Below are 26,685 nucleotides of genomic sequence, written 5' to 3'. Positions count from 1 at the left end.
CGTCCATATGTGTCGCGATGCAAGCCCCCCATTCACATGACATCCCGGATGTCATTGAAGATGGCCTACAGTGGCGGAGAGTGCAGCAGAGCCAGGGAGAGGTAAGTAACAGTGGTTCTTTTTATGTTTTTATCCCCCCCGGATCTACGAATATTTTACTCTGCGTTCTGAAAAGTCCCCAGAGTATAATAATTGTTCATGGGTGTCCACAATAGGGCAAAATACTATGGGCCACTATGGGGCATAATAGTGTGCGCAGGAATGCGGGGAGGGGAAGGGTGGTGATGGTGGTATTATGGCTCTCAACGAATGACTTTACATCTGGCTCTTTCAGCCAAAAAGGTTCCCGACCCCTGCTTTAGACAAATGGGATTTGGTTGGCGTTCTGAAGGACCTAAGATTATTGACAGTAGGCAATAGAGTACAGACATTGATAAGTATAGATAGCTCACTGGAAGGAAATTTGGATTAACATCCAATGCTTCATCCATCCCAATGACAGAATTCAATTATATCCCCCAAAATGGCCGTCATAATGTACAGTAGCACAACCACCAAGACACCCCCCTAAGCCTCATGCACAGGAACATTGAAAAAAAAAGTCTGGTAGACACAGCTGTCTATTTTTAGCATCCATTTTCCATAAGTCTGTCATATTTTTCATCCATTTCCCGACCATCTGACCATTTTTAACTTTCGATCTGTAATTTTTTAATTTTTTTTTTTTTAATCCAGCCCACTGATTTGTTTTTATTCGTATCACTCGGATGCAGATCTGTTTTGACAGATGTTAAAAACTGACCCATTGACTTGTATTGGCTCCTCCAGGTCATGAAGACAGCCAATGGACAGGTCCCATTTTTTATTAGTTTGTTCACAATCCATTAAAAAACAGACCAGTGACTTGTTCTGGAATGGGCGCGTGACAAATGTTAAAAAATTCTTCTTCTTTTTTGAGCACTTATATTTATCCTTTCCAATAAATCTACTCCTGGCGCAGCAAAAATAAAGCAAAAAAATTACGCATTACGCAACCGGAACGTGTGCTGGGCATCAAATCCACTACACGTGACCATGTCTGCTCTAGTATAAGGAATATTACTAAATTCATTGAGAATGACTGGTGAGAGGGAACCAGCGCTGCCTTACAATCTCATCAGTGATACGATCCGATTTCTGTCACCCGTTTTACCTTTTTGGGGTTTATTTTTGTTCTCTAAGAGTTTTTGAAATGACCTTTAAAAATCTATTGACTTTATGATTACGACCAAGTGAATTTTCCTTTTTTGATCTCTCTAGATTACCCCAGTTACAGGAACACATCCACTACTCGTCTTTGTAAATCCAAAAAGTGGTGGGAAGCAAGGTGAAAGGTAAGATCTAGGGAACCTATGCATTCAAGCTTGTAATTCTATTTTAGATTAGTGTGAAACTCCATGAACCCCTAAGATCATTTCCCATAGAACATAGGTTAGACATGTCTAGGGCATGCAACATAATCACACCCTGTTTCCACATTAGTACGTAAACTCAGAAATTCCATTGACCATTGCCCATAAATCATTTGTTGAAAAGGTCTTGGGCACTTAACATGTAACCCCTTAAAACTGTTGTCCATTGGCCATAAAAAGATATGTTGAGCATGCCTGAAGCACGCCATGTACCCACACTTTGCAATATTTTAGAACAGTGGCAAACCCTAGAATTTCTGTTGACAGTTGCCAATAGATCATACAATAAGTCAAACAGGTCTAGAGTAGGGTTGAGCCGATCTTGAGATTTCAGGATCGTTTTTAAAATCCGACTTTTGATCATTTTCCAGCCGATCCCAATCGTGAAATTTACTCGATCGCCGATTGGGATCCGATCTTTCCTGATCCCGACTGCTCAACCCTAGTCTAGAATACTCAACTTACATCTTGTCTATAAACTGACTATTGCCCGTAATAACATATGTTGAAGAGATCTAGAACACTCCATGCACTGATATTATGTATAACCCTATCACCCCTGTTGACAATAGCCAATGGATCATACAGTATATCAAACAGGTCTAGGGTACTCAATGTACTCACACATAGGGTTGAGCCAATCTTGAGATTTCAGGATCGATCATTTTCCAGTCGATCCCGATCCTGATCACGATTGTGAAATCTGCTCGATCGCCGATCAGGATCCAATTCCGATTGCTCAACCCTATCTTTCCCGATCCCGATTGCTCAACCCTAATTGTATATTACATATACGGTAAGGTTGAGCCGATCTTGAGATTTCAAAATCCGATTTTCGATCATTTTCGAGCCGATCACGATCCGATCGTTTCCGATCCCGATCGCTCAACCCTACTCTAATCTCTAAAAAGAGTTGATCATTGACCATAACAACATATGTTTGGCTGGTCAAGGATACTCCACGTAATCCTGAACAGAATGTAGTAAGACCTTGTCACTCCCGTAGACCATGTCCATAGAACATACACATTGGCTCGGTCCATCAGTCCGTAATCTCAACCTAACGGAATCCTGTTTTTTTTTTTACATTTTGTAAAATTTGCCTCTTTTTGTTCTCAGAGTTACACATTTGCCGGTAATTTATTGCCGAGACACAGCATTTGCCTTTCTATAATTATTATCAATATACCTCATATTACCAGACATTACTTAATATATGAACCGTGAATGTGATCAACAGGGAGTGTTCAGTTTTATTTTACTATCGGATTATGAAAACCATTTTTCACTCTTACAATTTCCATCACATTAATGAATTATTTATCAGAGGTGGAAAAAAAAACAAAAAACCTATTCTATATTAGCGGAGATTAACAAATATTCTCCGAATGAGTCTTATGTCTTTATTGTGCTATAAAGTGCCCATATCTTTTGTTTTTGTCATTCCATAAACTTGTTGTAAGTTTTCTTTCATTATTTTTTATCTGCAGGATACATAGGAAATTTCAGTACCTTCTAAATCCACGACAGGTTTACAGTCTTGCTGGGATTGGACCTATGCCGGGGTAAGAGGCTTTGTCTTCTCTATAGGTTTACATCCACATGAATGATATTTTTTATTCCGTCTCTGTGTAGTTATTTTCTCAAAAATTAATATTTTAAATTTGTAATTTTGCCAAATAAGAATTTGAAACCGCATGAAAGTTTTCCCTGGTTCTGTAATTTATCCGTTCATCTCCACATGTGAAACATTAATAAAAGATGTAATGGTGTGGCGCGTGCGGTTATGGCGCCGCGTCTACATTTATCCGGGAGTGACTGTGGCTCCTGAGAGTTCAAAAGAAATTTTTACTTTAGTTTTTGAGAAAGGTATGCCGGGTAGAGATGAGCGAGTAGTACTCGATCGAGAAGGTATTCGATTGAATACTACGGTAATCGAAATACTCGTACTCGATCGAGTACCACTCGCTATTCAAATGGAAAAGTTCGATGCAGAACCAGCATCGATTGGCCGAATGCTATACAGTTGGCCAATCAACGCTGGTTCTTCTCCTACCTTTAGAAGTCTTCTCCGTGCAGCTTCCCCGCGGCGTCTTCCGGCTCTTCATTCACTCTGCCGGGCATCGGGCCTGGGCAGAGCCGACTGCGTATGTCCGCTTGTAGTGCCGGCATGCACAGTCGGCTCTGCCCAGGCCCAATGCCTGGCAGAGTGACTGAAGAGCCGATAGACACCGCGGGGATCCTGCCAGGAGAAGACTTCTCGGAGGATCCAGCCCGACCCTCACTCGTGGACTTGGTAAGTATAATTTGATCGAACGTTGCCTACCCCTGAAACGAGCATTTTCCCCCCATAGAGTATAATAGGGTTCGATATTCGATGCAAGTAGTCGAATATTGAGGGGCTACTGGAAACTAATATCGAACCTCGAACATTTTACTGTTCGCTCATCTCTAATGCCGGGTACTCCAAAATTTGGCCAGAGGGAGACCTAATGTAAAAGCTATGCTCCACTCTCGTGCCACCGCTTCGGTGTTCCTGGTTGGTCTTTGCTTATTTGACCATTAGATATGAGGCTATTTTTCGGCATGAGGGTAGATTGTGACATTATCACTACAGCAGAGTAAGCAAAGACCATCGAGTACCACCAAAATGACCGTAGTGTTGGAAGATTTGGTAGAATCGTCCAGAAGGTAAAAATGATGTAAAATAAAACCTATACTCCATTCTATTACCACTTCTCCAATGGTCCCATTGGTCTACCCTTGTAACCACCAGGAGTGAGTCTAGTTTTTGCCTACAGCAATCATGTGGGTAGACTGTGACTACATCACTGAGGAACACTGTCACAATATGACCCTGACCCTGTATCATTGTTGTAGCATCATGAAATAGTAATGCGATGTTGTGTGATTACATGCCGCCATATTGAGTGAGTCCTGGTCTAAGCCTACTGTAACACTAGGGAAGTTACGAATATCTCAAAAATTTTCAGATGGTACAATTTTCAATTTTATTTCAGAAAATCTGTTGAACTGATATGACATACTAAGCCAGAACATCTATCCCAACCCAAAAGTTGTGAAAGGATCCACAATGTCTCCTCTCCTCAAAGGGGCTTTTAGGCTGTCTTAAGCTCTAGAGCACGAGTGTGACAGCTACTTCTACGCCTGATATTGTTATACCCCTGGACAGACCTTCTTGGAGCACTCTTTTGTCCCATCAGCTTTGATATTGAGTGGTAACACCCTGTGCAGGACTCCTTTTCCCTTCTCCTGAGAAAGACAGACATCAAGAGTTGGCCCCAAGGTTGTGTAAATGTTACAAACCCAACACATTGCAAAAACTGCACTATAATTTGGAGCCCATTGTGATCCTTGCTACTTTCTCCACCCCATTGTTTCCATTAAGATATTTATCAGTGGCCCTCTCAGTATCATGGGTTAACCACAAGGCCCCAAAGCAAAATATGGAATGGCCCTCCAGTCTACCATGGCCAACAAGTGTGTTCAGGATACAGAATGTCTGTGAATGTTTTAACGGTTCTATTAGTCTTTTCCTCAATCTCTCAATGTTTGGGTCTCTGCGCCACCCTCTGCTCGCGTGCTGCGGCGCAGGAGGCGTGTGCAGTTTGATATTTTACTTAGAGTTTTTAGTTCCACTGTGTGAACCAACACAGCTCTAGTTCTGTTATTGAATTTGCACCACACCCATCTTCTGCCCTTGTTGCCTCTGTCCATTATGTGGTTAAATTTTGTCTTGCCCTGTGATTGACAGCCTGCCTTCCTGTCAGGTCCTGGACGGGCTCAATCTCCCCTATTTAGGTTCACATTCACACTGGTGCCTGTTATTGCCTCGTGCTTGCTGGCTTCTCTTGCTGTTGCTCCTCTGGCTTTCGCTACTGACTATTCTTTTGGACTTCGATTTGGCACTGCATTGCTCGACTGTTACCGAACCCTGGCTAGTTGACCTCCCTTTGTTGTTGTTCGTCTTGTCTGCATTTAGTGTATCACATATATAGGAAGGGATCGTCTTCGAGTTGCCGCCTATTACGTAGGATAGGACCTGGCAAGAGGAAGGGACAGTGGGGGGCTTCCGCTTAGGGCTCACTGTCCCTTGTGCCCCTTCCTCCAGGGTTCTTCAGCAGCTTCTGGGGAATTGTCATCTAGCATTTCCCTAACAATCGTCCTTATTTTAGCATTGGCCATTAGCAATAATTACTGTATATGGCTTTTCGTTCTCAGGTTGAATTTCTTTCGTGACGTTCCAGACTTTAGGGTCCTTGCCTGCGGAGGAGACGGGACAGTTGGATGGATTTTAGACTGCATTGGTAAGAAACAGTAAACGTTACTGTAGACTTAAGTAGTTGACCAGAGACGTCTTCTCGTATGAATGGTATATTTTTGTCAGAATGTCTATGTTAGGGAAGACTTTTATCTTTTGGCGCAACAAAGGATTGGGCATGTTGAATATCTCTTCCCAACTATGGTTGGGGTTTACCTAAGTGGCCCCAAGTTATATTTTTGGTGGAAGAGGTTTCTCAAAATGACTACTTGAAGGGATTGGCCAGTCTGGACACCCTCCTGGGCCAGTTTAACTGTAATTAGAGTCAATTGGTTTCCATGGGCTAGAGAATCTGGATTATTTTGAATAAAATAATACATTTTACCTAAAGATGAGTTGGATAATGAATCATTGCAAGATGGCGGGCTACTTGGAGTGTTAGATTGAAGTTAATTGGGCCCACCAAATGGTTTTGGGGGCTCACCCTTCTAGAACCCCTAGTACATAGACTATAATACCTTTCGAGCTTGTCTGTTTTCTTCTGGACCGTTATTGTTCTTGTGCCCATCTGTGGATCCTCTTGTACTTTGGTGGGCCAGTCTGACGTTGGCTACCTGTATAAAGTAAGAAGGAAGCCTGTTCTATTTCTTTGTATTAACTCTTTGCTTAAGCCAAGAAAGAGGACTTTTGAGTCTCCTACATGTAAGTGCCCTGATAGGTCATTTGGGATTGTCCCTCGAATACCTTTACGAAATAGATAAATGTCACCCACTGATGTATTGTATAGACAGGACTTCTAACCTGGTGACTTGGATCTTGGTTGCACAGACACTGTGTACAATTTCCTTCCTCATATCAATTAATTTTATTTTTTATTTTTTCAGACAAAGCTAATTTAACAAAGCAGCCTCCAGTGGCGATCCTACCTCTGGGTACGGGCAATGACCTGGCAAGATGTTTGAGGTGGGGAGGAGGTAAAAAAACATTCAGTTTTTACTTGTAATCCTGAATTTTGTGCATTTTCACTATAATTGTATCAGGACACTATCGATATTAAATTCTGTATCATAATGTTATTATTGAAATGTGCCTATAGAAGAATATTTATACAGGATGGCATGGGGTATGTCCTCCATTGGCAGAGTACAGGACCACCTGGAGTATGCCCTCCATTGGCAGAGTACAGGATAACATGGAATTTACCCTCTATTGGCAGAGTACAGGACCACATGGAGTGTGCCTTCCATTGGCAGAGTACTGGACCACATGGGGTATGACCTCTATTGGCAGAGTACAGGACCACATGGAGTATACTCTCCATTGGCAGAGTAAAGGATATCATGGAATTTACCCTCTGTTGGCAGAGTACAGGACAACATGGAGTGTGCCCTCTATTGGCAGAGTACAAGACCACATGGAATATGCCCTCCATTGGCAGAATACAGGACCACATGGAGTATGCCCTCTATTGGCAGAGTATAGGACCACATGGGGTATGCCCTCTACTGGCAGAGTACAGGAACACATGGGGTATGCCCTCTATTGGCAGAATAAAGGACCACATGGGCTATGTCTTCTACTGACAGAGTACAGGACCACATGGAGTATGCCCTCCATTGGCAGAGCACAGGACCACATGGGTATGCCCTCCATAAGCAGAGGGTAGGCCTTGTCAATGGCAGCCTGTATTAGACAATGTTTTTTGTTCTATTCATGTTGGATATTTTTGATGCCTGGAGTGTCTCATATGGAAATGAGTCTCGCCCATGTAAGGCAAAATTCAGACCATACAAAGTTCTTAGACCTCACTATTAGGCCAACTCTGTCTTATATATATTTTATAGATGATTTTTATATAGGATCAATTTTTGAAACTTTGGATTTCTTTGAAACACACATATATAACAATATATATAACACCCTTCAGTTGGATATCTGCAGCCACACACACCAACGTGTTTCGGTCTCTCGGCCCTTAATCATGGATAATAGTGGCCTAATATTACATCCACAGGATCAGTGCCCAGGACTGTATTATTGGCTTCATCTCTCCGGCTTATTGCGCCCTGCTTTGGACATAATCTCATTGTGCGCTCTTGTTTTTCTTCTTTGACATCATTTAGACTTTCTTTACCCGCGGGATTCATTTATTCAAAGGTCAAGTCCTGATTCCACATTCCTATCCTATTAGTTATCGGAGCGGATCCTAAACATCACATATAGCGAATTATTATTAGACGATGGCTACAATGTGTCTACTGCACGGATACAGATGGAATAGAGATAGAGATACAACCTGACAGTGACAGATACAATGTGTCCATTAGAATTGTAGACTTTACACTCCTGATATGATGATATTACTAAAATTGTAGCATAACAAACATTTAGCGATTCATTTGGCAAATATTTAAGAAATTCACTAGAAAATTTACTTTTGACCAAACATTTTCGTTCCAAACCAGAAGTTTGGGTAAAGTTGATTGTTATACTCAGGCCAGGGGGGTAGGGAAAAAGAAAGAAAAGTTTACTCCCCGTTCTAGGACTCCACTGCTGCATCCAGAGGTCCACCATGTTTGCCGGCCCCTAGGTCATCGATGAGGTCTGTGATTGGTCATCAGTGGTCAAGTGGGAGGGACCGATATGATTGTGCTTTGAGGATACAACAAACACTCGCTGTACAGTCAGTTTGTAATGACACCAGTGCCCCCGTGTGACCACTAGGGTCCAATCACATGCTTCAGTGGTGACCAGGAGGTGCGAAGACCATGGCAGGCGGCTGGGAAGAAGATCTACAAGATGTAGTGGTGGAGCACAGGAGAGGTGAATGTTTCTTTTTTATTTTTACACACTCTCTTTGGTGGATTTGTCTGAGGTTAACCTCAAGAATTTCATGTCTGGCTGAGCGCAAAATTTTTGAAAAATTCTCAGCAGACTTGATTTGTTGCAAACATAATCACTCATTTCTAGTCTTAATGGGGCTGTACAGTTTCAGATACCTTCTGTAACAGTTCCTCACCGTTTTCTAGATCTCTGCTTGTTGTCATTCGTTCTGATTACACCCAAAGGATACAAATCAGTCCATGGTCATATGATAGAGAGGAACAGGAGATTATAGTCACTTAGTCACTGTAGTGCCTGATGAGTTGTACATCGATGTGCAATAATCTGTCCCGAGTGGTGGCCACAACCTATATGTTCTCCAGCTAGTGCTAGTGTGGGATTGTGGCATCCATCAACAGCATATCACCCCATCCCTGCAGATAGATAGGTTAGTGTCACCAGAACCAGCATATCACCCCAGTCCTGCAGATAGATAGGTTACTGTCACCAGAACCAGTATATCACCCCAGCCCTGCAGATAGATAGGTTACTGTCACCAGAACCAGCAAATCACCCCAGCCCTGCAGATAGATAGGTTACTGTCACCAGAACCAGCATATCACCCCAGCCCTGCAGATAGATAGGTTAGTGTCACCAGAATCAGCATATCACCCCAGCTCTGCAGATAGATAGGTTAGTGTCATCAGATCCAGTATATCACCCCAACCCCGCAGATAGATAGGTTAGTGTCACCAGAACCAGCATATCACCCCAGTCCTGCAGATAGATAGGTTAGTGTCACCAGAACCAGCATATCACCCCAACCCCGCAGATAGATAGGTTACTGTCACCAGAACCAGCATATCAACCCAGCCCTGCAGATAGATAGGTTACTGTCACCAGAACCAGCATATCACCCCAGCCCTGCAGATAGATAGGTTAGTGTCACCAGAATCAGCATATCACCCCAGCTCTGCAGATAGATAGGTTAGTGTCATCAGATCCAGTATATCACCCCAGCCCTGCAGATAGATAGGTTACTGTCACCAGAACCAGTATATCACCCCAACCCCGCAGATAGATAGGTTAGTGTCACCAGAACCAGCATATCACCCCAGCCCTGCAGATAGATAGGTTAGTGTCACCAGACCCAGCATATCACCCCAGCCCTGCAGATAGATAGGTTACTGTCACCACATCCCAGCATATCACCCCAGCCCTGCAGATAGATAGGTTAGTGTCACCAGAACCAGCATATCACCCCAGCCCTGCAGATAGATAGGTTAGTGTCACCAGAACCAGTATATCACCCCAGCACTGCAGATAGATAGGTTACTGTCACCAGACCCCAGCATATCACCCCAGCCCTGCAGATAGATAGGTTAGTGTCACCAGAACCAGCATATCACCCCAGCCCTGCAGATAGATAGGTTACTGTCACCAGAACCAGCATATCACCCCAACCCTGCAGATAGATAGGTTAGTGGCACTAGAACCAGCGTATTATCTAAGATAGATAGGTGACCTGTCCTTGGGATATGAGATCAGTGAGAAACTCCACCAAATATATGTTCTCAGCTATACAGTGTATGTAGTCAGTAGCAGGGGGCTCTGTACACTGTGTAGCTGCCATGTAGCTCTATTGCTGTCCAGTCCTGGTTCAGTCATTTTTACACTAGGTGTGGTGCTAATTCTTCCATGAAATGTGACAGAATCTGTAGCAGAACCTTCCATGTCTATGTGACACAATCTTCTTCTCAGGTTATAAATATTAATGTCACTTTATGTTGGTCGTATCCGTTTACTGTAATTTTTATTTCTTGTAGGCTACGAAGGGGAAAACCTCTTGAAGTTCCTCAAAGACATTGAGAATGGCACAGTTGTTCTACTAGACCGATGGAAAATCGAAGTGATCCCTAATGACAAAGATGAAAAGGGAGACCCAGTGCCTTACTCCATCATAAATAACTACTTCTCCATCGGAGTGGTGAGCGATCCTTCCATTTATTGAGTGCATTTAGTCAACCCATTGACCCCAGTGCTTCTAGGGCACGTCAACCTCATGGAGATATTTCACTCCAGAGCTCTAAGGGGTTGTCCATGGCTGCTTTTTCAGAAAGCGTGCTAGGTCCTGTCCATGGGTTGCATCTGACATTGCAACTTAGTTTCATTTGTACAAAATACGTCACCAATTTTATTTTTTATTAAATAATCGATCTGAAATCTATATCACATGATTATGGGGACGGCCATCTTGTCTGCTCTGTTAACAGCATTTAGTGATTTGCTTTACAGCATAGTCATGGCCATAGGCGGCAATAGACTGGAGTCGACTCATTGGGGGTCTATGGAAGAGTGTTCTAGACATACTTTTTGCTGGGCAGGATAACTGTGACATCATCTATTGACCGTAGTGAATGAAATGATGGGTCAGTGGTGTTATCTATAAAGGTGTTATCTTCTATTGTAATACTTCCTGCAATGCAAATGAGGAGACTGGTACAAAGAAAACCTGGTCTAAACTTAAAGCTTTACTTGCCCGTTTTGCACTACAGGGGCGGTCAGTTTCCCAGATCCCTCCTACAATATACAGCGTATGGAGAGATCCATGAAAACGGACAAAAATAGAGGCTCACCTATATTTTGGCTGTCCATGTCAACGTACCATCAAAATATTGGTCTTGTGAATAGAAAGGGCCTTTGAGAAAACGTTGGTCACATCCTCCTTTACGACGTCTGAATGTCTCATCACACACCACACCCAGTGAATACAAAAACAACCAAATTTTGAAGAATTTCAGCTTTGGTTGTGGATCGGAAACAAAAAAAAAAAATCAACAAAAACAAACAAAATAACACAAAATATATGAAAAACAAATAAAACATAAAAAAAAGTTTATAACATTCGACCAAAAGTGGAGCTCTCCTTTAAATTCCAATGATTTCCATTCTCCGATACATTGTATCAGGCCGCACTCACAAACACCTTCACATCCTATTCACGTTGTTTGTTCTCTATTTTTACGTCTTAGTCACTTCGTTATTCCTTTGCCATCCATTGATCTATTCTATGAAAGGTCCGGGGCCCATTTGTAATCAGGGAAATGCCAAATGAGGGTTACGGGGAGGAGGAGGAGCGGGGGGAACACGTCTCACCTGCGCTGATAAAAAGTTTTCTCCGATCTATGTACGGCGGGTATGTTGCAAAAGCATGAGAAATCTTAATACCTCCTTTATAACATATTAAAGTGTCAAATGCAAAATGAGACCTCGAGGTCTCATTTACACTAGAGAGTGTTTCTCAAAGAGAACACAAAGCCCATGACCCAATTCCCCAGCTCACATCATCGCCAGATTTCATCTTAATAGACATAGGATAAATGCCAATTATATACCAAAAAAAAAAAAATATTTTCATCTTCACATTATGTATTTTGTCTCGCTATGCAGATTACAACCTGGATTTTAAAGCTTACTTAACACATTTCGCTTAAAAAAAAAAAATAATAAAAAATTTGCAGCAAGGAAATACTGAGACGTCTTCGTCTTTGTTCGTGCCTTATTATGAGAAAGTAGGGACACGGCTCCGTGCTAACAGCCAATTGTAAAATAGGCCACGGGCGAGAGTCTTCACGCTTGGAATTGATGTCTATCTCCTCCGTGTCACAAGGACGAGACGAGCTAAATGAGTCAAGCTTACATCTAATTCCTGTATTTTTCATATCAAAAAAGTTTAGCCCACACTTGACCTCATTGTTGACCCTGGGGGGGGAGGGGGGTTTGCTAGGAGGGTACGAGGGGTGGCAGCTATAATAACAATCTATGTACTAGAAAACATTGGTCAGTGTTGACCGTTTGGAAAATTTTTCAAATTTTCTACATTGGGAAATCTGTCCCAATATTGTCACTTTTTGTTTTTGTAGCTATTTTTTATCTTGGCACATACTTTGTATCACTTAACGCGCATTAACCCCTTAATGTTGGGGCTAATTTTGGCCTTAAAAATTGTAGAATTGCTTTCCATTTGGTTGGACATGACTTTTTCTCAAAGTTTCCCCACAAGTTTCGGTTTGGTTCCGATTGGTAGTGCTTATATTTTGGGTCCTCATGGTATAATAATTGGAGACCCCGGGGAGAAGTAAACAATGAACAGTGATATGCAACTCTATTCAGCTCTCCTGGGCTCCATGTCCAGCCTGCCGTCCTGGGGTCTTATGACCCCTTCTAGTCCCTTGGGTGACATCAGTGGACCCATGTGGACCTCTGAGGTCTAATTACTGGTCAAGGCTCATGAAGAGTAGGTCAACATTGTGACAATGTGGTTATTACTTCATACAGAGAAATAACTTGATGCTCCTGGCCCTGGATAAAATAGATAATTAGGCCATTACCTTCCATTGATCCTGGTCTCCTCTAATATGACATTGGACAATCTGGCCCCATGTACAGCAGGGCCTGGGTGCATCTGGCCACCATTCAATACTATATTATCCCAGTACAAGAGAAACATCTGATCAGAAAAGTCTTCACGTCTCAAGATGGTCAGAAGAGTCCAAGAGCCACCAGGAGATCATAATATGCCAAGAATGTAGACCAGACACCATGGTGGAAATCCAGAGAAGTAAAGAAATGGGAATATGAGCTTGTTATTATTTTTACACATCCATGGGCTTCCAATTATTATATTCTGGGGTCTGAAGAGAACTCGGAGTATCATAATGATTCATTGGTGGCTAGCTCCAAGATTCTCAGAACCGGCTTTGAATTCCCACGTCGTAATGATCTGTCCCATGGCTCAACTCTTCTATACTGTATATAATTCAGGACGGTGGTTCTGCGGTGGTGAGCCATGGACCCCAAGGAATCATAGATTACTAAGTCTAAGTTTCCAATCTGAACTAGGGCTGGGAAATGGGGACAACTTACGGACCGGATTTCCTGGTTTGGATTCCTTGATGTCTATGGGGCCAAAAACTTTAATGGGACGAAATCTACCTCTTCTGTCTGTACTTTGGACCTGTTTGGGTCTATTCTTTGGCTCCAGATTTTGGCTTATTGCAAAATAAGTGGACAGAACAACATTGTGATCTCTACCACTAGATGGTAGAGGATTTGTAGAACAAGGCGTCATCTGGTAACACAGACACATTTGCAAAGTAAAACAAACTATGTAGAGATGGCTGCATGATGGGTGTATTTTCCGGTTGAGAAGCAGAAATTTCTTCCGTATGTTGCAATATTTCCAATGTATGTGTCAGTTTGATCCCTATAAGAAGACCCTGGATAGCAATAAGCTGAGATGTAGCGCACAGATCTCAGGGAATCCTGTATAATTTACCGTAACACATTCCAGATAATTGAATTTCTAGCACAATCCCGCTGCCCTTTCCAACAGGTGACTGGTCCTTTGGTATTTTCCACGTATCCTCAGTAGGCATGTCACTTGACTCCAGACAAGTGTGAACCCCTGGAAGCCCTCACCACATCGCCTGTCTCTGTGCAATGCAAATGTGCCCTTTCCAATCACACTGAAATATAAAGTTGTTTCAACTCTTCTTGATTCTTTGAACTCCGCAGATAAAAATACTCATCATTATAGAAAACAGGGAGCGGAATGAATCGCGGGGGCCAGTTGCATTTTGCACATCTTCAAGATTCCCCTTTTACTTTGCCAGTCCTTGGTCTTGTTATGCAAGCACTCACAACATCCAATATTCTCATACAGATTTATTGTGACAACCTTACATGAGAATAAATGGAAAGTCGTCGTACACACAAACCTCTTATGTGTTTATCTACAGATGTGTCCACATTCAACCCATCTCCAGTTTGGTCAAGAACTCCAATGTCTTGTGAAACCACTTTAATACAATAATGCAACATGTGAACGAAACCCTTGAAACACAGGCGTGATTTGAAGACCCTATGCAAAATATGTAATGGGGCTCCCACTTACCGAGTGTCATCTAGGATGCTGGGGTCTTCTTTGCTGTAGAGAGATCATTGGGCTCCGTGAAACTCCAGGATCCAGTAGCAGTTGCGACCTGGACACTCCTATAGCTACGCCCCTGCCTTGAAAGGTTGCAATGCACAACTCAGATACTGGGTGGCCACATGTACACACACATAGCCAGCGCTGCACCTCCCATGAGGCGACCTGAAGCGACCGCTTCAGGCGGCGCTATGCCAGGGCCCCAGGGAGGGTGGCATTTTTGCTTACCTAAGCCAGTCCAGGACAAGCTTTGAGACCTATATCTAGACATGTTCAGCCAAGAAGAAAGGTAAGTAAGGACTTATCTGGGCCTACCATCTGACTTATGATAATATGCAATGAAGTGCTGGATCTCCAGGTCCTGCTGATAGGTAGGGGTGTACCTAAAGGATCTCAGGCTATGGTGCAAAAATGCAGTTTGGCCCCTTTGCACAAGCTCTCCTCGGCCGCTCCCATCCATGCATTTTAGCAGCTTTTATACATTTTTTTACATTTCCCTTTTCTTCTCTATCTAGGCCCAGACCAACATGACAACTTGTCTGTGCACACAAGATTCCCATCATTCCCATTCCATGCCCCCAAATAGTATTCATTCTCCCTGTTGTGCTATGGCTGTGTACCATAAATCTTCTCACTCCAGTGCTCCAGAGGGCAAGGGGAATACATTTATGATGCACAGACCGTCTGCCATCAAAGGGAATCATAATGGAGAACAAAGAAGTGTATCCAGCTCTAGGGTGGTTAGGTGACCCATGGGACTCTTTGGCTTCTTGGTCTGACTACTGAGATCCCTATAGCTACATGAGTGGTTGTGGGTCAAACTGGAAGAGGAGAAGAGGGGTATGGTGGGAGAAGGGGTAGAAGCATCCTGGGGGAGGGCACAATTTATGGAGTTAAAGGGGTTGTCCATCCTCTCTAACCCCACCTAGTGTGACATGCGAAGAGGACACTGGTTGTGGAGAGAGATGCTGCTGTCCCTCCTGGTCAAATTGGGTTTTCATTGATGGGCTGGACAATTTCTTTAGAGGCAAGGTCCCATAAGACAATGTGATCAGCTGGTCATTGGAAGTCTTTTTTGGCCATCTTTTTCTCTTGTACTGGCCTCTGCAGGGATAAAGTCATATTGAGCCTTGGCCATTTGCAACCGCGCCCTGTCCATATGGAGACCCCAAATGCCCATTGCCATATTAGAGGATGCCAATATCAATGGTGGTGTGTGGTTATTCATGTTGCATTGGGCTCAAGTCGCTTCATATTATTCCTGTACGTGAAATAATCTCGACATCTATTAGTACATATATAATATAGACCCCGGGATAGCGCGTCCAAGGCATAGGTTGGCTCACAGTCTATAGGTCCCCGTCCGTTGACTACCCGCAGGCTGTTTCGACCTACTACAGACCAATTTTAAACATTCGTCAGCCATATATAATATATTGTAATGTAATTGAAGCCAAAAAGAATGATAAGACGGAGCCGTCACGGTGAAAGTATTGAACAAGAAGAAGCACATTGAAGGAAATGTCCTGTAATCTTGTGTAATTATTATCGTATCTAATATAAATGAGAAAATGTACGTTTTACATTTGTTCGTAATGAAATATGGCGCAGAGAAGGGATTCGGCCAGTGAAGGAATATAGGATAATAAAATGTAGGTAATGTCTTAATCACTCCGCATTATTAAACATTAATAGAAAATCATTAATAGCATCTCTGTAACCGTCTATGTCATCCAGTTCTCGGCCTACGGTGAGCGCTCCTCTTCTCGGATCCTTTCCCGAGCGGCAGTGAAGTTCTACGGAATTAACTGCTTCAAGCCCATCATTGGGAGGAGCTCCGATTCACAACCAGAATATCTACCTGACTGCCGAGGTGTTGCTCGATTTTCTATGTTCTATTTCATTGGGTCACTGGGCATTGCCGGAACATGATATTGGGGATCCCCATACGTTCAGTTTTAAAGGGGTTGGAGCCAGTGGTGTAACTAGGAATGGCAGGGCCCTGTGGCGAACTTTTGACATGGGGCCCCCTCTGACCGACACCAGCCGAAGACCCCGACCAACCCCCCCCCCCCCCACACACACACACACACATTCCTGCCCTCTTTATTATGCGCCATAGTGGCCCCTTCACACAGTATTATGTCACATAGTGGCCCCTGCACACAGTATTATGTCCCATAGTGGCCCCTGCACACAGTATTACGTCCCATAGTGGCCCCTGCACACAGTATTATGTCCCATAGTGGCCCCTGCACACAGTATTATGTCCCATAGTGGCCCCTGCACACAGTATTATGCCCCATAGTGGCCCCTGCACACAGTATTATGTCCCATAGTGGCCCCTGCACACAGTATTATGCCCCATAGTGGCCCCTGCACACAGTATTATGTCCCATAGTGGCCCCTGCACACAGTATTATGTCCCATAGTGGCCCCTGCACACAGTATTATGTCCCATAGTGGCCCCTGCACACAGTATTATGCCCCATAGTGGCCCCTGCACACAGTATTATGTCCCATAGTGGCCCCTGCACACAGTATTATGTCCCATAGTGGCCCCTGCACACAGTATTATGTCCCATAGTGGCCCCTGCACACAGTATTATGTCCCATAGTGGCCCCTGCACACAGTATTATCCCCCATAGTGGCCCCTGCACACAGTATTATCCCCCATAGTGGCCCCTGCACACAGTATTATGTCCCATAGTGGCCCCTGCACGCAGTATTATGTCCCATAGTGGCCCCTGCACACAGTATTATGCCCCATAGTGGCCCCTGCACACAGTATTATGTCCCATAGTGGCCCCTGCACACAGTATTATCCCCCATAGTGGCCCCTGCACACAGTATTATGTCCCATAGTGGCCCCTGCACACAGTATTATCCCCCATAGTGGCCCCTGCACACAGTATTATGCCCCATAGTGGCCCCTGCACACAGTATTATGCCCCATAGTGGCCCCTGCACACAGTATTATGCCCCATAGTGGCCCCTGCACACAGTATTATCCCCCATAGTGGCCCCTGCACACAGTATTATGCCCAATAGTGGCCCCTACACACAGTATTATGTCCCATAGTGGCCCCTGCACACAGTATTATACCCCATAGTGGCCCCTGCACACAGTATTATGCCCCATAGTGGCCCCTGCACACAGTATTATGTCCCATAGTGGCCCCTGCACACAGTATTATGTCCCATAGTGGCCCCTGCACACAGTATTATGTCCCATAGTGGCCCCTACACACAGTATTATGCCCCATAGTGGCCCCTACACACAGTATTATCCCCCATAGTGGCCCCTGCACACAGTATTATGTCCCATAGTGGCCCCTGCACACAGTATTATGTCCCATAGTGGCCCCTGCACACAGTATTATGTCCCATAGTGGCCCCTACACACAGTATTATGCCCCATAGTGGCCCCTACACACAGTATTATACCCCATAGTGGCCCCTACACACAGTATTATGTCCCATAGTGGCCCCTACACACAGTATTATGCCCCATAGTGGCCCCTACACACAGTATTATACCCCATAGTGGCCCCTGCACACAGTATTATGCCCCATAGTGGCCCCTACACACAGTATTATACCCCATAGTTGCCCCTGCACACAGTATTGTGCCCAGTGTGGACACCCATAAACAATTATTATACTCTGGGATCTTTTCAGATCCCGGAGTATAATAATTGGAGATGAAAGGGGGGATACCAACATTAAAAACAACCTATCTCCTGCTCCGCTGCAGTCCTCGGTGGTGTTGGCCATCTTCAATGACGTCCGGGACGTCACATGACCCGGGACGCAGGTCCCGGTCATGTGACATCAGGGAGCGTCCAGATGTAGGCCCGAACCTGCTCGGAGTGCAGAAAGGTAAGTAACACTTTTTTAATGTTCTCTTACCTCCCCATGACCTCCGATTATTATACTCGGGGGTCTGAAAATTTCCCCCCCTAATGTCCCCCTAATGTCCTGGGCCCTTTGGCAGCCGCTACCCCTGCTATCCTGGTAGTTACGCCACTGGTTGGAGTTGGGGTGAATGTAAAAAAAACCAAAAAAAACAGACATGGTCAACTATCCGTTGGCCAGTCCACTTTTCCTCCCATGTTGGAACATGCTGGATGCCAAGAGGCTCACAGGGATGGTAAGACCAATTAGTGGCCTCAAGGGTCGTGGTGAGGGATCAGTGACATCACTCACATGTCACCAGTTCCTTACCAGTGACCTTTGAGGCCTCTGATTGATCTCCATGTTCATGTAAACCTCTTGGCTTGTCCCAAAAGGGGAAGGAAGGACTACCGGGACAATGGGGCACTGGACTAGGTAAGTCTGTCTTTATTTTTTGCTTCAAATCCTAAACATCTCCTTTCAGGACCTAAAAAGGACCCCATGGAGCCTAAGACACAAAAAACCATGTGCAAATCCCTGACATGATAGAGGGCGAAGGTCCTACATTCATGGTTATCCCGACAGAATCAGGGGCCCGAGGGAGATAGAGTCATTGGACATCATAGGCACATACTTGGTTGTTTCGATGAAGATCAAGGTGTACCCTGAAGATGGGAAAATAGACCAAGAAAGAGCCAAGTGCCGAAGCCCAGATACCATCTTAGTTCCCAACACACGGACAGAGGAGTCTACGGCATTGAAGCAAACCAAGAGATATCTCAATGACCCTTGTCTGAAGGCGCCTCCGTTTCCAGTCCCTGTTTGCAAAATTGATCTAATTTGTCCAACAATCCTCAAGTTGCAGTAAAGAAAGTCGAAACTCCAACTTGGTTACCATTACCTGCACATTACAATATTATGACATTAATGACCAACATTAAAGTGGTATCCCCATTTTAGGAAGTGACAACCTGACCTACTCCCTATACAGGGAACTACAGCTCACCCCATTCACTAGCCTAGAACCGTGCAGAGGTTACTTGAGGACATGGGGCATTTCCAACACTAAGCCATCACCAAAGCCCCTTCCATCTCTAGATCCAAGGTGGTTAGAGTCACACTGAAAGTGTTTGCTGCTGATAGTCCATCATGGTGAGAATACCCCTTTAAGAACAAACCAGTGGGACTAACAATGCATTGGACTGTCTGCAATCCTCACTACTTAAATTGAATAAACTTCAGCATTTTCGTTCCATCTCACGCTGAGCCACGTTTCTATTATTCCACCCCCGGCACACCATATACCGTACCCCAGGTATATATGTATAGAAATCAATAAAAAGTACTTAAAAAAAGCAAATATCGTAAAACAAAAAGAAACAAACTACTGACCAACTCCAGTTAATGGCTCGGGCTAAACTCTGCGCGCTTGCATTAGTCTGAAGTTATTGCTTTTTTTTGCTACATGCATTAGTGCATTGGTGGAAAGGTCAGCAGAAAACTATAGAATACGTCGTCAGATCGGAGCCGACGGCCCCTCTGCTCGCTCCATTCTCCTATTTGCAGCACAATAGACGTAGTTTATTATCTGTCTCATGTTACTTCATGTCAAGTGGAGACAGACAACCTGTACATAGATTGGGTTGATTTTCTATTACAGTAACTCTTGGACTGCCGAGCAGAGCAGCAGAGTCGTTCAGTGCGGCCATATTGACCATTTATCTGACCATTATTGACCATTGATTTAGCCATTGTTGATCATGACAACCATTTATAACCATTATGATCATGTATCTCCAACTAAAGGTCTACGTTTCTTCCCACAAACCCCGCAGGGCTTGTGCCACATCTTATATAGGGTTGTCACACTTTTATAGGTCTACGTTGCTTTATCATAGACTAGGTTTCTGAAATCACACAGTACAGTCAGTAGTCGTATCTTTGTGAGATGGTCTCTGTTACTAAAGTCATACAATTGGATCAGGCCACTTTTTAGAACCTCTCATGGAGGAAACGTCCATTCTTTCTGGCGTCTCCACTTAGATGTGTTCCTAGATATTTGCTACTCTTGCCAATAGTAGGTGCCTTGTCATTGTCTCCACATAAGGATTCCAGTTTCTCTGGGAATCCATATCGTGCCTCTATATCTAAGCAGTTCCTTGGGTAACAAAGGTTTGGTGAACTTCCTGACTACTCCATAAGCCATCTAGAAACATTGTCCAAAAATGAGTTTACCTTTAGATTGCTCCTACAGGTCCTTGATCTGTAGCTTATCGCTATGGTGTCAGTGGAGGAGTCTGGGGTCTACTAAGTTTAGGTACAAGTCTAGTCTGGATACAATTGTAGCAAAATGTTAGAAGTCTTAGGTCTGTAAGTATCCACAACCTTGGAAAATACAAAAAAAATACCGTAATTTTTTCCATCCGTGACAGCATGGAGAGATCTCAAAAATACAGAGAATGTATCAGAGAAGAATATTTTACAACTGAATTATGGTGAAGGTATCGGGCAGTGCGGTACTGGAGAATATGTTAGGAACCTGATGCAACAAACAACTCTAAATCCTGGGCAACTAGAATCCCCAACAGTCCTTGGTGTGTCCCACAATCCCAACCGGAGAGGAACCAGGCTCCGGAGTTCTTCACCAGAGCTCCTGATGGTGGAGTTGGACTTGGTAAAAGTCTGAGGTCCGGATCCGCAACTGCCCAGTGAGTGACGCACACCCAGCGAACCCCAAGAAGGACCCAGACACTAACCTTAGAGTGAAGTCCAAGAGAACAGAAGGAATGCAGCCGCAGATGAGCAGGAGGGTAATCCAGGGAATACTCACAGAGATCCGGGGAACAATACCGTGTTCAAGCAAGCCGGGTCAATACTGGAGGTCACGTGGTGGCAGAAGGCAGAGACAGAAGCGTGGTCCGGGAAGCCTGGTCATACACAGGAGGTCAATGAAGTAGCCAAAACAGGATCCAAAAGAGAAGTCAAGTGAAAGCCAAAGGTCATACACAGGAGGTCAGGAAGGTGCCAAATCAGGATCACGGAGAAGAGGTCTGAAAACCAACCTGGGTCATACACATGCAGAGGGTTCAGGAATAGCAGGGACAGGAGACAGGTAGGCCGTGGTAAAACGAATAACCATCAGCAGGCCAAGAGCAGAGTAAGGCCTAAATAGCCTCAGGCCGGCCGCTGACCCCCCTGATCCCAGAAGTGCTGGTCCCGGCGCTAGGGAGAAACCGGAACCTCCGCACACTGAAGTGGAGGCCTCCAGCCTACCCCAGCGTCGGAACCAGCAGTGACTCCAGCGCTTGACAGTGATCGGGTCAGACACCTCCACGCAGCACAGTGGAGACCCCAGCCCGTCCAAACAATCTCCTTGTGCATCTATTTCAAGCAATGACATTGGTGCTAATTTTTTTTTCAACTGTGACAGAAAGTAGAGATATTGAAAATTGTGAAGGATAAAACATAAAGTATATTGGAAAATAATATTTTATATGAGGTTTTTGGTGTCAATATCTGTCACTGGGGCACTGCAGAATGTCTCCATGTGCAACTATGGTAGCCAAGACACAATGGTGCTATTCATATCATCTGGGGTGGCGGACCCCATTGACTATCATGGGATCTGCTAGGTGTCTGTTGTTTCAATACTTACTGAGCTTCTGCGGTTTCTGTGATGGCGTCTCCAACCGAGTCTGGTGCAGATGTGAAGTCAGACTTAGTAAATAATATTTTGCAGAATATTTCCATAAATTATGGCGCTAACTTCAACTTGCTGTCAATGAATGGAATCCATCTTATTGATCATTGTATCGTCTTCCCATTCTGTTCCGGGATTAACCCGAAGTGAAACCTTACCCTTAGCCAATCTTCACCACTATTGAGTTTGAGGTCAGGAACTTGTTGCCTGAAAATATCCCAGTATTTGTTGGGGCTCCTCATAGATTTAGCCTTGGGGTCTCGGAGCTTCATGTTACCCCTCTGTGTGCAGGTCACAGATTCCCGTAGACTCGTCTTCCACATCTTTTCCAGATTTTTCTTTGCGTTCCATATGTAAAGTTGTAGGACGGTGCAGATGTTTCTTTCTCTTGACATCACTGAACGATACATTTCTTCATTTTAAAGACTAGAACTCATTATAATGGATTCTGTGAAGCAGATAGTTAGTAGGTAACGTGTATTCAGTGATGGCTCCAGCTGATTGAACCAGCAGCTGTGGGACTTCATTATCCTTTGAAAGGCGGCATGCCACACCAGCTGGTCCCCATTCTAAGGGCATGACATCATTTTCACTATACTAGTCATAAATGTAACAATTGTGTAGCGACAAAAGTTCTAGCAGTGTTGTCGTCGCTTTTACAAAATCAAGTAGAGAGAGAGGCTGAATTACGCTGACAGACCAAGACACAGTACAGTAGAGGATGAGAGGGAGGGAAGAGTGCAAGGACATGGGAACGGATGAAAGTTTGGACTATATCTTATTAGGGTAATGTGTCGTCTTGCTTGCTATCTGTGCTTGGAACTGTTCAGAAATGTACCTAACCCTCAAAAAAAAATCAAGTCCCAACGATGCATTAAATAGTAAAGAGGTAGGAGAGGAGAGGAGGGGCATGCAGCTGCAGAATGTCTATGAAACTAGAGCATGTAGGGGAAGAGTCATAGTGGGGAAACATCCGACTGCTTGTGCAAAAAACAAAGATAGCAGGAAAGCGCTCCAAAGCAAGGGTAGATATCACACCAGGAAGGGGAAATTAAAAGGGGCTCCTGGGTAAGGGATCTTTCACAATCAACTTTTTTTTTTCTTTTTTCAATGTAGATTGTGAGCCCCATATGGAGATCACAATGTACATTTTTTTCCCTATCAGTATGCCTTTGTAGTATGGGAGGAAATCCATGCAAACACGGAAAGAACATACAAACTCCTTGCAGATGTTGTTCCTGGTGGGGCTTAAACCCAGGACTCCAGCACTGCAAGGCTGTAGTGCTAACCACTGAGCCACCATATTGCCCCTCAACAATCAACTTTTAAGATATGGGTGATATCTTTACTAATCCCAGTCAATACGTGTTCCTGCTAATTTTGGGTTGGGTACTGTCTGTGGTTTGGCCATTGTTAAACATTTGGGAAAAAACAGGTCAACTTTTTTTTTTAATTTCTATACTCTACAATGACTCTGGGCCCATGAAGAAAGGAGAGCACATGGATGGTATCATGTGGTGGGAGTGATCTTCATAGAACCACAGACTTTAGTGGGTATCCAATGGACCAAAGAGATCGTGGCTCCATTCTTATTCCACTGACCATTGGTCCGTGGGGGAAAAAAAAATCCATTTGCCCATTAAAATCGATGGGTTGGTCAAAAAAAAACTTCCCTAGTAGCCACACAGACGGCTAGAAGTCAATAGGACAGGTTTATAATGCCTTGTATGGATGTTTCCTATCGTACAAGGCTTAAAAAAATTGCAGATTTTTTGTAAAAATTGTGTTTTATGACTATTCCTTTTTTGCAGGGGGCCGAACATTGACCCCACCAGATTTATTATCATTTACACCAGAACTCTGCCATGACTTACGCTATAAATCTGCTGTAGATTTGCCTCCAGTCAGGCCAGGAGAAGGTACCCCATGTCATAAATGAGACGCCCCCTTCACCGGTGATGGGGTTATGAAGACTGGCGCTGAGAACACTAATTGTCATAGATCTCCTCAATGTGACATATTTGTTTCATATTTGCAAATTTTGCCACACATCACATGCTCTATACAGAAGCGGCTCCCACATGCGGTATGTGATGGGGCATTATATGGCGGCACACAGAGTCTTACCCCATGGGGTACTGTAAATCCGCCTACATGGCACTGCCTTATAGATAACACAATTGTATTCCTCCAAGCACTTATACACCGCCTTATGTTTCTTTTTGATACATATCTATACATTTGTGTCTGATTCCTTTATGCCTCGCTTGTACCGTACGTCTAAGCGGCGCTTCGTAGAAATACGACATAATGTGCAGTGAGACTAATGTCAAAATAATGTTGTCATCTCTGCCGTACAGTGAATAAGCCAAATCCACATTGTAGATGTCCTTAATAATCTATGTAATTTGCTCACAAATCTCCAGCGCAAAACGCTTCCTGTTTGGGAGACAGTGTATTAATAACGAATAATGTATGAATGAAAAACTTCCTTTGTCTAGGACGATACGACCGTGCAGGGAATAGCGATATGGATTTTTAGTTGCAATTGACGCTGATGCTTTTGGATGGATCTTTTCAGGCTATTTGTCTTGAGTAAAAGTGTTTCGCCTCGGTAGTAGATATCGATGGTCGCCCCGTAGTAATTATACGGTTTAATGGAAGGTGGGATCGTAGCAGTGAGTATGGCCGGACGTAGGTAGATACATCACTGTCTGGATAGGGTCTGTATCCCCATAAGACACATGACGGTAGAATTCATGGAATATGACCTGTATGCCGGTAGTCCGCTCTTTGGACTTTGCATTGTCATCTCATGTTTTTCTGTCTACTCCCTCTTTAAATTTAAAGGGGTTGTCCAGGAATTCTTAAATATCTGTCCACTATGGGGACACCAATATCCATACTATACATTGCATGGATCTGGAAGAAGTTGGTTCCATGTCCTGTCTAGTGGTTGAACGCCCCCATTAAAGTCAATTTAGAAATTCCTGGCCCACCCCCATAAATAATACATATTGAGTCCAGTCCTTGGGACTATCGTTTAGGTTCATTGGTAAGATTTGGTTTGGTACAAACCAGAAGTGTTATTATTAGAGATGAGCGAACAGTGTTCTATCGAACTCATGTTCGATCGGATATTAGGCTGTTCGGCATGTTCGAATCGAATCGAACACCGCGTGGTAAAGTGCGCCATTACTCGATTCCCCTCCCACCTTCCCTGGCGCCTTTTTTGCTCCAATAACAGCGCAGGGTAGGTGGGACAGGAACTACGACACCGGTGACGTTGAAAAAAGTAGGCAAAACCCATTGGCTGCCGAAAACATGTGACCTCTAATTTAAAAGAACAGCGCCGCCCAGCTTCGCGTCATTCTGAGCTTGCAATTCACCGGGGACGGAGGTTTCCGTCCAGTTAGCTAGGGGTTAGATTCTGGGTAGGCAGGGACAGGCTAGGATAGGAAGGAGAAGACAACCAACAGCTCTTGTAAGAGCTAAATTCCAGGGAGAAGCTTGTCAGTGTAACGTGGCACTGACGGGCTCAATCGCCGCAACCCAGCTTTCCCAGGATCCTGAATGGAATACACTGTCAGTGTATTCCCGTATACCCGATATATACCCCCGATACCCGTTCCAACGGTGTGCCCCCCCACCTTCACCCCAGAAATACCCTGCAAGTCCCCTAGCAATAGGATTGGGGCTATATACACCCACTATTTTTGCTACTGCCATATAGTGCCATTGTCTCACTGGGAATTCAAAGAATATATTGGGCTTACATATAACTTCAATTCCAGGGAGAAGCTTGTCAGTGTAACGTGGCACTGACGGGCTCAATCGCCGCAACCCAGCTTTCCCAGGATCCTGAATGGAACACACTGACAGTGTATTCCCGTATACCCCATATATACACCCCAAATCCCCGTTCCAACGGTGTGCCCCCCCACCTTCACCTCAGAAATACCCTGCAAGTCCCCTAGCAATAGAATTGGGGCTATATACACCCACAATTTTTGCTACTGGTATATAGTGCCATTGTCTGACTGGGAATTCAAAGAATATATGGGGGTTATGTGCACCCACAATTTTTAATACTGGTATACAGTGCCATTGTCTGACTGGGAATTCAAAGAATATATGGGGGTTATGTGCACCCACAATTTTTACTACTGGTATATAGTGCCATTGTCTGACTGGGAATTCAAAGAATATATGGGGGTTATGTGCACCCACAATTTTTACTACTGGTATACAGTGCCATTGTCTGACTGGGAATTCAAAGAATATATGGGGGTTATGTGCACCCACAATTTTTGCTACTGCTATACAGTGCCATTGTCTGACTGGGAATTCAAAGAATATATGGGGGTTATGTGCACCCACAATTTTTAATACTGGTATACAGTGCCATTGTCTGACTGGGAATTCAAAGAATATATTGGGAATACAAATACCCTCATTTCTTGCTACTGCCATATAGTGCCAGTGTCTGACTGGGAATTCAAAGAATATATTGGGGTTATGTGCACCCACAATTTTTAA

The 26,685-nt window shown here is 44.1% G+C and overlaps 1 protein-coding gene across 1 annotated transcript in view; it reads left to right on the top strand.

The window, feature by feature from the left end:
• Positions 1 to 26,685, top strand: part of DGKB (diacylglycerol kinase beta) — a 320,729-nt gene that overhangs the window by 134,449 nt on the left and 159,595 nt on the right. The window contains exons 15-19 of the mRNA XM_075271811.1: positions 1,300 to 1,373; positions 2,942 to 3,016; positions 5,694 to 5,779; positions 6,618 to 6,707; positions 10,383 to 10,543. Of these exons, the coding sequence (XP_075127912.1) occupies positions 1,300 to 1,373; positions 2,942 to 3,016; positions 5,694 to 5,779; positions 6,618 to 6,707; positions 10,383 to 10,543 (486 nt within the window). The remainder of the gene's footprint in view (positions 1 to 1,299; positions 1,374 to 2,941; positions 3,017 to 5,693; positions 5,780 to 6,617; positions 6,708 to 10,382; positions 10,544 to 26,685) is intronic.

This window comes from Leptodactylus fuscus, chromosome 4, assembly GCF_031893055.1.
Source record: "Leptodactylus fuscus isolate aLepFus1 chromosome 4, aLepFus1.hap2, whole genome shotgun sequence".
Lineage (NCBI taxonomy): Eukaryota > Metazoa > Chordata > Amphibia > Anura > Leptodactylidae > Leptodactylus > Leptodactylus fuscus.
The sequence above is the reverse complement of the archived record's forward strand: the minus strand, read 5'-3'. Positions and strand labels throughout refer to the sequence as shown.